The sequence below is a fragment of the Panthera uncia genome (assembly GCF_023721935.1).
Source record: "Panthera uncia isolate 11264 chromosome A1 unlocalized genomic scaffold, Puncia_PCG_1.0 HiC_scaffold_17, whole genome shotgun sequence".
In the NCBI taxonomy this organism is placed as follows: Eukaryota; Metazoa; Chordata; class Mammalia; order Carnivora; family Felidae; genus Panthera; species Panthera uncia.
The window spans coordinates 120,440,310-120,453,308 of record NW_026057577.1 but is presented as its reverse complement, the minus strand read 5'-3'; the positions used below and the strand labels follow the sequence as shown (position 1 = coordinate 120,453,308).

The window sequence follows — 12,999 nt, the reverse complement described above, 5'->3', positions numbered from 1 at the left end:
CTCCCTCTCTCTCTCCCCCCAACCTGTCCTCAAAAATAAACAAACATTAGGAAAATTAAGTTAGTGTACTACTGGAAGTTAATGAGTATATATTAAGCTATTTGTTGTTCTGTTTATTAGAATAAACTCGGCATGTTTAAATTTATTAATAAAGAAATTACTAGAAAAAATGTAGATGAGTAGAAAAATTAAAATTCAAAGATTCTATGACCCTGTTCTGATTCTTTTTTTTTTTTTTTAATTTTTTTTTTTAACGTTTATTTATTTTTGAGACAGAGAGAGACAGAGCATGAACGGGGGAGGGTCAGAGAGAGAGGGACACACAGAATCTGAAACAGGCTCCAGGCTGTGAGCTGTCAGCACAGAGCCCGACGCGGGGCTCGAACTCACGGACCGTGAGATCATGACCTGAGCCGAAGTCAGACACTTAACCGACTGAGCCACCCAGGCGCCCCCCTGTTCTGATTCTTTAAAAAACAAAACAGTAACTCTGAATATCAAAGCTCCCTCCCGCATAGTTTTACTCCAAAAAGAAACCTCTGCCTTCTCAAAAATGTACTAGATAAAAATAATCATGAAAGGAGTGCCTTGCTGGCTCAGTTGCCAGCATGCAGCTCTTGATCTCAGGGTTGTGAGTTTGAGCCCCATGTTGGGTATAGAGATTACTTAAAAATAAAATCTTAAAAAAATAATCATGACAATTAAGGAATAAGGAAGTCAAATAATTTAGTCAGTTACAACAACAACAATAGCAAATCAGTAGCTCAGAGTTGACTGGCACTGCTTAGTGAATCTCTATAGATTAAAATACATATATTCAAATCTGAGAAAAATACTTATGAAATCACCTCTGATTAGAACTTAAGCTAAGCAAAATTGAGTTGCAGAGATTAATTTTTCTTAAATTTAATAAAATAATATCAATGGCAATTTATATAGAACATAAAAGGAAAATAAATTCATTTTTGACAATGTTCTTCCCAAGGTGAAATTATGCTTTTCTATCATGTAAAATATTTTACTAGTTTTTTTTTAAATAATTCTGTTCCTGGGGCACCTGGGTGGCTCAGTCGGTTAGGCATCTGACTCTTGATTTCAGTCCAGGTCATGATCTTACAGTGGCATGATTGAGAGCGCCGGGCTCCAAGCTGAGCATGCAGCCTGCTTAAGATTCTCGCTCTCTCTCTGCCTCTCCCCAACTTGAGTGCGTGCACTCTCTCTCTCCAAATAAAGAAATAAACTTCTTAAAAATAAATGAATGAATGACTGATTTTGTTCATACAGTTTACCTTCTGGCTTTCAGAGTTTGTATAACTCCATTCAGTCTCTTTCATCTTGCTCCATACTTGATCAAAAGAACATACTGGAGGGGAACCTAGGTGGTTTCATTGGTTACGCATGACTCTGGATTTGGGTTCAGGTCATGAGTTCAAGCCTCAGGGCGGGCTCTGCACTGGCATCTCAGAGCCTGCTTATAATTCATTTTCATTCTCTCCCTCTCTCTCTCTGCCCCCCACCCCCCACTTATGCTCTCTCTCTCTCAAAATAAACTTTAAGAAAAAAAAAAAACAAAACTGGAAATAAAGTTGCTAACTTCTCCTTCACAAATAATAGTCTCTATTCAAATGATGTCTCTAATGCTGCCAATTTATTTACCTATTGTCCTAAAACTAAATTTTAAAGACATAAAGTTAAGAAGAGAATTCATCACTTCTTCTCCTTTCTGTATGCTCATAGGCAAAATGGTGAGGATACACTATTTTGGGATACTTTAGTCCATTGCATAGAAGTAAAACTTATCTGAAGAATGCTTTGATGTTCATTAAACATAATGAATATTCGAAACTATAAAAATCTCCTTACCAAAATCAGCTATCTTTGCATTCATGTGTGCATCAAGCAGGACATTTTCAGGTTTCAAATCTCTATGGACCACCATATGCCTGTGACAGTAATCCACACCAGAAAGGATTTGTTGAAACAGACGCCGACTTTCTTTTTCATCCAGCTACGAAAAGTAGAGAGGCATTTTAAAGGTGTGCTTTTCAGAAGAAAATTTTCTACCTACAACTCTCCAACCTATAAAACCATCAAAACGCATGAAACCTTCCAAATGAAACTCATCCTGAGATACTTTTGAAATGGGGAGATGGGTACAATCAGCACAAAGCCAAAATGCTAAGAGGATCTTGGAACTCAACTTTCTGTTACCACTCTTGTGACTACATTGCTTTCCCCTGTATTTCATGAGCTATTTCAAATAGTTTCAACTTCTCCTTGAAACTAGGTATGTTTTCTCCTATACACTGGAAACATTTAATCCTTCATTCCTTTAACAAATATTTATTGAACATCTTTAGTGTGCCAAGCAGTTCTAGGCACTCAAGATACAGCAATGAATAAAACAAAGGCTCTTAATCTAGTTGATGAAAATAGACAATAAAGAAATAAAGAGACCATTAAGGAGTATTTTAAGAAAAATAAAGCAGAATAAGGGCACAGAATTATGTTGGGGTGGGTGATACTATTTTAGACTATATGAGGAAGTAACATTCAAGACTGTTAATGAATTAGCAAGCAATCAAGTTATATGTCCTGAAATAAAGACTTTTTAGTTTTAACAAAAGAAAAACCTTAATTCATTTGTTTTATAAAATATAAAAACATGTATCTTTAGTCTGTTTTCTTAAAAAATTATCTTATGCAGGAACTAACATTTTAAAAAATATTCTTTAAGAACTTCCATTTATCCATTTATCCATATTGTCTTGTTTTAGGATTTTTTTCCCCAAAGCTATAACCATTATTTGGATGAGCCTGTACCCATGAAGTCATATTTAATAAATAGCCTATTAATTCTCTATAATATGCAATTTTCTAACAGAGGTCACAAATTAGCATTCTGAAGCCAGACTTCTACACTTTAAATGGCATGGACAATCTGGGAGAAAAGGTGAACTAGTAATTTCTTTTGAAAGCAAAATTAAAACTAATGAAGTACAATGAGACACCCTTCCTCTAGAGAAAATAACCTGCTAATAATCTAACACATTTATTTCTAGAAGAAATGTAGGTTCACTTTTTTTAACACAACTTTATATTAAATATACTAAATGAAAAAAAGAATGTGTTCTAAATGTGAAATAAAACTTAATTGATTAAACAAAATATAATAGGTAAATTAACTAAACAGACTACAAAAATGAAAATTATACCATATTAACAATAAATACAGTACAAAAGATGAAAAAGGAGAAGTCTCCAAAGGAAAGTTAGAAAAGTTAAAGCATATTTGCAGTTAAACATGGTAGACTGAATCTTTTGTCTCCACACCTTCAAACATCACTAAAAGGACATTAGCATAAAAAGACGAAAAGAGCAAGAAAAGTGACAACAGTAAAATCAGAAGGAGTCACCAAGCTATAGAGTGGATGAACGATGAAGACTTGACCAAACAGAGAAAGCGGAAACCTTAAGCCTGCAGGGTGGAAACCAATAATAAACTAGCCTGCACACAGAACTCTGGAAAAGCTTAGAAATTAGAAACCTTGGAAATTCGTGAAGGGAGAAATGAGAGGTGGACCGAAAGCAGGACAATTGGTTGAAGTTTTAAATTCACCCCTACGGGGGAATAAGACCCATGATTTGCTCTTGAGTAAGACCAAACCAGCTCTGTTCTCAAGGACACCAAGGCAGGCATGAGGCGCCCGAAGGAAAACACAGGGATTAAGTGAAAGTCAACATACTAACTACTGAGACTTGCAGGCCTCTTCCCAATTCAGCTCTCAGAGAACTGCAAGCTAAGCTAATACCCTCAAGGAAATTGGAACATTGCTTCCAGAGCAACCCTCTGATCTAAGGAAAACTATTTGAAATTACTGGTATTTGGTGCACCCTAACAAAATGGACAGATCCCTACCTATTCCACCTATGGGAAGGCTCACCAATCATTAAGTTCCACCTACATGAGCTTGGCATTTAGTACCTCACTCAAATATAAGTGGACAACCAAGAATCACCAGATATCTGAGGAAGGGCCTTTACAAAAGACAGAGACCAATAAAATGAACAGGAAAAAAAAAAAAAAAAAAAAAGAACAGGGAGCACAAAAGGTACAGTAACAATGCAGGGAACAGAGGAAAACTTAAATAATAAATAAATAAATAAATAAGTAAGTAACTAAGTAAGTAAGTAAGTAACAACTGTTGACTCTTAGCTACAGAGAACAAACTGATGGTTACCAGAGGTGGGAGGAATGGGTGAAAGTGTGATGGGGATTAAGAGTACACTTATGTTGAGCACTGATTAAGTAAGGTACAGAATTGTTGAATCACTGTATTTTACACCTGAAACAAATATAACACTGCATGTTAACTACATTGGAATTAAAATTAAAACCTTAAAAAAAAACAACTAATTATTATCCTTAGACAGATAAGGTTATTATATCTGTGGAGCAGAACTGGCTATTTAAAAAAGAAAATTTCAGAGGCGCCTAGATGGCTCAGTCAGTTAAGCGTCCAAGTCTTGATTTCAGCTCAGGTCAAGATCTCACTCATCAGGCTCCATGAAACCTGCTTAGGATTCTCTCTCTCCCTCTCTCTCTCTGCCCCTCCCACATGTGCATACCTGCACACTTGCTCTCTCTCTCAAAATAAATAAATAAACTTTAAAAAAAAATCTAAAGAAAAAAGAAAATTTCAGAAAACAAGATCTTTGAAATAGAAAATATGACAGCTGAAATTTAAAATTTTTTAAATGTTTATTTTTGAGAGAGAGGCAGAGACACAGCGTGAGTGGGGGAGGGGCAGAGAGAGACACAATCAGAAGCAGGCTCCAGGCTCTGAGCTATCAGCACAGAGTCTGATGTGGGGCTCAAACTAACCAGCTACAAGACCATGACCTGAGCCAAAGTCGGACACAACTGACTGAGCCACTCAGGCACCCCAACAGCTGAAATTTTAATATACCACAGAAGAAAAATGACCAAGAAATGACAAATGGAAAAGATAAGAAAACAAGATACCAATCCAACTTGTGCCTGTTTCCATTTTTCCAGGCATAGCATAGCATGGGGGGAGGGGGTACACTGTATAGAGAAGTGGAATACCTGAAAATTGAAATGAACCATGTTAAAAAATGGTAAAATCAAAATTAACTTGGTTAATGAGTTTGATTTTGATGAAAGTAAATAGATATGCTACATAGAACAAATGAGTGAATGATATAAAGAACTTTAGATTGAGAGGGAAAAAAAATGGCTTCTCACTGCTAGACACAGCTCTTCTAGAAAGAGGTTTTAGCCATACCACATAACCTGGGTATGAGAAAAACATGGGCAGGAGGGGCAGTGTTTACTTTTTATGTCCGTAACTTAAGAAACTGTTCAAAATATCTTCTAAAGTTCCTTCCAACTCTAAATTCTTTAAGTCTAATTCCTACCTCCTTCATGGAGCCTGTTCTTACTACTCCAGGTACATCAGATTTCTGAAACCAAAAAATGAATGCAATTTAAATGTGGCTAGGGGTGACTAGCAAGGCCTAGATCTTTAATATGTTTTGTAAGGATTAAATATATACTTCAAGATATATATTACAAGTATTTGTATACCCCAAAAGCATGAGTTGGAGGATCATGAGTTCTGGGGTCTCAATCCAATTCTGTCATTAATAAATCATGTGACCTTGAGTAAATCTATAAATCGTGAGTCTCAGCTTCCACTTCCATGTAAGTAGACTAAGGAAATAGTCTTTAAGGTCTTTTCTAACTCTAAATCGTCTATGATTCTAGACAAATATATGACTAAGGAAACTGGTTATTAAGTAGACCTCTTAACAAAATTGCTCTCTGACATCTTGAAGCTAGTAAGGAATAAGGGGAGTTACAAAATATATACAGGATTAAATCAGAACTGCTTACCCTTCCATTTTTACAGATATAATCAAATAGCTCTCCTCCTGAGACATATTCCATCACCATGAAAATATCAGATGGTGTACTGATGACCTGGTACCTGGTGAGAGAAAACATTTATCTACCAATATTAAAACATGTATATTCATCATTCAGTAAATATTTACTAAGTGCCTATAATATAGCAGGCACTGTGCTAGAATCCGGGAAAAGCTGCAGGGAACAAAACAAATTCTCTGCCTTCATGGAGTTCATGTTCCAGGAGCCAGGAAACAGACACTAAATAAATAAGCAATATCTCAGGTGGTAGAACTTGCTATGAAGAGAAATAAAACAAACTACGAGGAACCTCTCACACAGGGCATTTAAGGAAGGACTACTGTCCAATAAAGTAACATTTGAGCAGAACCTGATGGAAGGGAGCAAACCATACCACAATCTAGGAAGAAGGTGAGCCAGCAAGTGCAAAGGCCCCGAGGTACAAGTCTGTCTGGCATGTTTGAGGAATGGTAAGACGGCTAGAGCAGAGTGAGCTGGCAGAAAGAAATAGGATGTAGACTCAAAAAGCTAACTGGAGACCAGAGGACAGAACCTTACAAACCACAATGAGGCCTGACTTCTACTCTAAGGGAGATGCAAAGCTATTAAAGGTTTTAAGCAAAGTAGTCATGTGATCTGATCTCTTAAAAAGGAAACTTTAATTTATGGCAACAACATGAAGAACTGATGGGATGGCAAACGTGGAAGCAATAGTCTACTGCAGGAGTCTGTGACAGAGATGACAGTGGCTCAAACTAGGCTGATGGTAATGAAGGAATTGAGGAACACTCGGATTCTAGATAGATTTTGAAGAAAGAAATGGAATGGATGACAGGAAGTTCAGGATGGTTCCTAAGTCTCTGCCCTAAGGAACTGGATATTCACAGAGGGTGACAGCTGTGGGAAGAGCAGGCTTGGTGGAGGGTAACAGAAAGTTCAGCTCTAGCATCCCCATGGGGATGTGAAGTACGCAGTGAGTGAGGGATCTGGAGTTAGGGGAAGAGGTAACAAAGCAGGAGATGTGTATGGAGAAGTCATCAGCATATGGACAGCACTTAAAACTACAGCACCTCAGCAAATGAGAAGAGAGGAGAGTGAAACAAATTTTGAGTCAGCTCATTCAGTACAAAAGCTAAGCAGTTGTCACTGACAGCCCGCATGAGAAAACTGAGCAATAAGTAAGTTATATGGAGACCCTACAATTGGCCACTGTAAAACAACCATAATATCACTGCCCTTCTGAAATACTGGAGTCCTAAAATTTTATCGGTCATTATTTGTTTTCTCAGATATAAGCAGTACAGGGGAACACCCTTTCTACTGGCTAAGTGACATCATGTGGAAATTTGGATGTCAAGAGTTTTTACTAGCAAATCATTGTTGGTTCTACAGCAACAGGGACACAGAAAGTTATCTATCAGAAAGGCATGTCCAGAAGACAAGAAAGAATGAGAAAGGTAACAGCTGATAAGCACAAGGGCAAAACATGAACACAGGCTTAGGTGACCAAGAACAGGGTTAGATATAGATAAATACATGAACAGGCAAAAATCTTTAAATCTTGAGGGAAGATTCAAGAAATGTCAGTCATCCTTCTCACTTGTCAGAGTAAGTTGGTTAACAAAAATTATTTTAAAATGATATGACTACATTTCATACAATCAGTTCTTACAGTTTAATTATATGAGGATGCCTGAAAAGCTTGAGGTTCTGAATTTCTCTGCGGATTTTTCCTACCACATCAAGGCTTCGAATCTTCTGTCGATTGAGTATCTTCACAGCAACTTTGTGCCCAGTCAATTCATGTTTGCCAACTGTAGGAGAAATAATTTTACCAGTTAGTGCCAGGCTTGATTAATAACATATTTACATGTATTCTAAGAGTTTGCACTCTCAGAAAATACTGAGCAAATTTAAGTTCCTTTCAATTCTACCTGATTTGCCTCTAAATGTTGTTTACATGTTCAAGAGTGATTAAGTGGGAGAATACATAAGAAACTGGCAACGGTGGTTTCTTCCAGAAAGGAAAACTGGAAAGCTAACACAGAGAGAAAGAAGAGACTTCCTTTTTGCTATATACTTTTTTGCACTTTTAAATTCTGATTTTTTTAATTCTTAAGCTATCATACATACAACCTGAACTTTAAAAAAAAAAAAAACTGAACTTTTTGCTTTTGGTGAACAGTTCTATGAAGTTGAACATATAGTAACTGGTAAAGCCACCATTAGAATCAAATACAGAATAGTTCCACCATCCCCCAAAATGCCCTCATGCCACAAACACACTCCCCCTCCCTCTCCATAACCCCTTGAACCATTCAAATTTCAGTTCATGAGCATGCCATTTCTATTTTTAAGAATAAAATTAAAAAAAAAAATGTTAATGTTTTTATTTTTGAGAGAGAGAGAAAGTGTGCACAGGGGCGGGGCAGAGAGAGAGAGAGGGAGACACAGAATTTGAAGCAGGCTCCAGGCTCAGAGCTGTCCGCACAGAGCCCAACACAGGGCTCAAACTCATAAACCATGAGATCATGACCTGAGCCAAAGTTGGACGCTTAACCAACTGAGCTACCCAAGTGCCCCAAGAATAAAAAATTTCAGTGATTTTCTTTCAATTCTGAATGCTATGCCCAGATAATCAATGGTAATAATAGGATTTAGTCTCCAAAATTTTAGCTTTTATTTACCCTTTCCCTAGAACCTACTAGAGAATATATATTCTATCAAAATTAGGAAGAAAATGAAGAAAGATAATATCCACTAAAGAAGGGATCAAATATAGGAGAAAAACTAAGAGATCTCCAATATGGTAATGAAGCAAAGTCCTAGGTAACAGATGTGTAGAAGGCCTAGAGGCAACAAATCCAGACAGAAACGTGACAGAGGAGCCAAGATTGGGGGGGGGTGGGGGGGGGGGGCAGATAAATTATTTTATAGGTTTGAAAGTTTGGAATGCTGTATTGAGAGAGATTTTACAAAAGCATTTGAAGATACAGGAAATTTAGCCTCAGGTTTAAAGAAAACTAAGAAAATGGACAAACCAAGGTTAACTTAATAACTCCAGGAAAAATGAAAAGTAATGTAAGAAAATATAGTCACAGGGCACCTGGGTGGCTCAGTTGAGCATCCAACTCTTGATATCAGCTCAGGTCATGATCTTGGGGTCATAAGATCAAGCCCCACAATGGACTCCACACCGAGCATGAAAACTGCTTGGGATTCTCTGTCTCCCTCTCTCTCTCTACCAGCCCCCTCTCAAAATAAATGAACATTTAAAAAATATATATAGTCACAGTATTGCCTTGGCAATAGTTTTTACACAGTCACAATTATGAAATGCTAAATGTAGGGTTTTTTAATTATGATATAATTTTTACACAGTTTTTACACAGTCACAATTATGAAATGCTAAATGTAGGGTTTTTTAACTATGATATAATTATTAGGAGAATGAGGGTGTAGAGGAAAAGGTGTAAGAGAACTGAAATCCATATCTACTCTAACAGAAACTCAACAACAACAATAAAAATCTGACAAGAATTAAGAAATAGTTTGTACACATGCATGGATCAATTTGAAATATGGAGGTTTAAAAAAAAACAACAACCTAGAGATAAATACAAGAAAAAACAGCTAAGAGTTGAGAGTGTGGGTAAGGAATTGTTTTATAAATACACCTCTTAGCACTATTTGACTTTTTGAAATATACATGTATCAATTTTTTTTTTAATAAGTGGTTTAGGGTTTTAGCTTTTTAGGAAGAAAATGCTGTCTTCTAAAGTAGAACATAGTTTGTAAGACCAAGACCAATAGCTGAGAGCTTTCCCTGGTGATCTTGGTAATTACCAACTGAAAGGCAAAGGTAATGATAAATAAGAAATTCCTTCTTAGTTATTTATGTATGTTATGTGCTGAATTGTGTCTCCCCCCGAAATTCATGTTGGAACCCTCCCTCTCAGAATGTGACAGTACGTGGAAATAGGGCCTGTAAAAAAGTGACTGTTGAAATAGATCAGGTAGGTCTGAATACCCCCTGACTGGTGTATCTTTATAAGAGTAAATCTGTACACAGAGAGAGAGAGAGAGCAGGGGTTCACACGGGAAACCCTGGGAGGACACAGGGAAGAGGCAGCCATCTGCAAGCTAAGGAGAAAGCCTCAGAAGGCATCAACCCTTCTGAAACCTTGATCTCCAATGTTTAGCCTCCAGACTGTAAGAAAATAAACTGCTGTTCAAGCCATTCTGGCTGAGGTATTTTGTTATGGCAGCCCTTAGCAGGTAATTATGATACTTTTTATCATTTCCAAGTTGAAAACTCAATATTGATAATTTAAACTTCTTGTGTTTAGGGGTGCCTGGGTGGCAGTCGGTCAAACATCTGACTCTCCATTTCAGCTCAGGTTGTGATCTCAAGATCGTGGGATCGAGCCCCACCTTGGGTTCTGCACTGACAGCATGGAGCCTGCTTGGGATTCTCTCTCTCCCTCTCTCTCTCTGCCTCTCCCCTGCTCATGCATGCACACATGAGCGTGTGTTCTCTCTCTCAAACTAAATAAGTTTTTTTAAAAAAGATTTAAACTTCTTGTGTTTAAAACATTATTTTAAACAAAGACTTTTTCTCACTATTCCAATCTAAATAGGCTTTCCTGCTTGATCTGGGATTTGGGATGGAGTTGAGCTTGCCCACCCTTTAGAAACCCTCAAGGATTATGAACCACTGCATGTTTTTAAGCAGGGGAGCAACAAGATAATTAAATTAGCTTTCTAAAGACAAAACTCACTGATTGCTCCTCACTTAATAGGTGCTCTTGGTGACTTAACAATAAAATTTTAGAACTAAAGAGAACTTTACAGATCATCTAGTCCAATGGTTTTCAATAATTCAACATCTTCCCCCCCACCAGGCCAACCAAGACAATGAGTGATGGGCTTCTCTGCCCCCCACGCTCCCTTCAGTTGAGAAGGTCAGGGGATGGGGTAGTTTCTAATTACTTCGAATTTTTTTAAGCATTTGCTATTTTCCTTAAATGTTTTAATTAATAATATTAAATCCAAGGTAAGTTATACAGGTATTTCACACTTGCAGAAAAAAGCATTAAGACTCCAAGAAAACTGTTTAAGTCACAGTAAGTCTCATTCCTTCTCAAAAATACAATTTATCACCTAAATTCACCTCCTACTTTGTCCAGATTCTTTAACCTGCACAATACCTCTGGAATGTACATCTTCCCAGCAAGTGAACAAATATACAACTGCAACATAGTCTACCCTAACCCAAAGCATTATCACAGAATCAAAAATGCCAGTTTCAAACTACTACAATGTAAATGGAATCTCTAAATTTTCTTATAACCACCATTTGTATAGCTTGACTAATCTCAAAACCACCCACGGCTAAGAAAATATAGAACTTTCCTGAAAGATGGTAGAATAGGAATACACTGGACATACTTCCATCAAAAACTAATTAAAATACACATGAAATCAGTAACAAAGAAAAACCTATAATCACAGCTGAAATGGGACTGAAAATTGGAAGCACATTCTAATTTTGGATAAGGCTTTCTCCAATCTCCTACACCAATCAGATGTGATTAAGTGCAGTCAAATTGACTGTTAAACCCTAATTCAGGAAGTATCTTAGTTTGTTGAGACCTAGTTTATTGATACCTGAAGTAGTAATCTCATCTGTCTGAACTACCCCCAAAATCTCCAAGCAATGGCTTAGTAGAAACTCTCTCCCATTAACTGCATAGCTGAAACAGGACTGGGAAATAGCCACAATACTGGATACTACTGGCAGACTCTGAATCAGAAGGAATGTTAAAGCAGAATCCATTTGGGACTGAACTCCCAATTCATCACAAATCAACCAGTCTCCTCTCATAGGATACCCTGCTCAACTTAATCTCAACCCAGATTAACTATGCAACAACAGAGTCTTTTTTTTTTTTTTTTTTTTTTTTTTTAAAGAGAGCATGCACAAAGTAGAGGGGCTGAGGAAGACAGGGAGAGAATCTTAAGCAGACTTCACACTCAGTATGGAACCTGACGCAAGGCTTGATCCCATGTCAGGGATCCCATGACCCTGGGATCATGACCTGAGCCAAAATCAAGAGTAGGTCACTCAACCAACTGAGCCACCCAGGCACCCAAAAAACAATGGGTCTTATCAAAACTCCAGATGTGCATTCTATCATTAAAGAAGGAACTGCAATAGAGACTCAAAGTATTCTTTCAAATTCATTTCATGTACTGAACATCTGCTACATACCAGTTAACATTGCCACAGAAAACAGAACTGACCAAAAGCAACCTGGGTCCCTGGGACCTTCCTGGCCTCTGAAGATGACCAAAATAACTGTAAGGTAGGAAAAACCAAAAAGTTTTTTAAAGTACAAAAGAATAAAGCAAGAAGAACAGACATTAATTAAAACATGAACATTTAAAACATGAACCCAAGAATACATGAATGTTGTAGAAAAAATGAACTATCACAAGGTGATAAGAAATACAGAAGTTACAGAGCATCTGGCTGGCTCAGTCAGTAGAGCATGTGCCTCTTGATCTCAGGGTTGTAAGTTCGAACCCACACTGGGTGTAGAAATTACTCAAACATTTATGTTTACATTATTTTAAAAGATTTTAATCTTTTAAGGAGTGCCTGGGTGGCTCAGTCAGTTAAGCGTCCTACTCTCCATCTCAGATCAGGTCTTGATCTCAGGGTTTTAAGTTCAAGCCCTGCACTGGGCTCTGCACTGGGCGTTAAGCCCATTTAAAAAAAATAAAAATAAAGGGGCACCTAGGTGGCTCAGTCAGTTAAGCGTCTTACTTCAGCTCAGGTCATGATCTCACAGTTTGCAGGTTGGAACTCCACCTTGGGCTCTGTGCTGACAGCTCAGAGCCTGGAGCCTGCTTCAGACTGTGTCTCCCTCTCTCTCTGTTCCTCCACCGAGACATTCTGTCTCTCTATCTCTCAAAAACAAATATTTTTAAAAATTTTTAATAAATAAAATAAAATATTTTAAACAAAAAAGGAAATATAA

General features: G+C 37.3%; 1 protein-coding gene across 9 annotated transcripts in view; it reads right to left on the bottom strand.

Annotated features, from left to right (window-relative positions):
• The window catches only part of PRKAA1 (protein kinase AMP-activated catalytic subunit alpha 1), a 46,243-nt gene that overhangs the window by 11,399 nt on the left and 21,845 nt on the right, over nucleotides 1–12,999 (bottom strand). For 8 of the 9 annotated variants that reach the window (XM_049648725.1, XM_049648728.1, XM_049648724.1 and 5 more), the window contains 4 exons: nucleotides 7,626–7,767; nucleotides 5,921–6,014; nucleotides 5,443–5,487; nucleotides 1,864–2,008 (listed from right to left, as the gene is read on the bottom strand). In XM_049648725.1, coding sequence (XP_049504682.1) covers nucleotides 1,864–2,008; nucleotides 5,443–5,487; nucleotides 5,921–6,014; nucleotides 7,626–7,767 — 426 coding nt within the window. The remainder of the gene's footprint in view (nucleotides 1–1,863; nucleotides 2,009–5,442; nucleotides 5,488–5,920; nucleotides 6,015–7,625; nucleotides 7,768–12,999) is intronic. The other variant, XM_049648730.1, reaches the window with a different exon arrangement.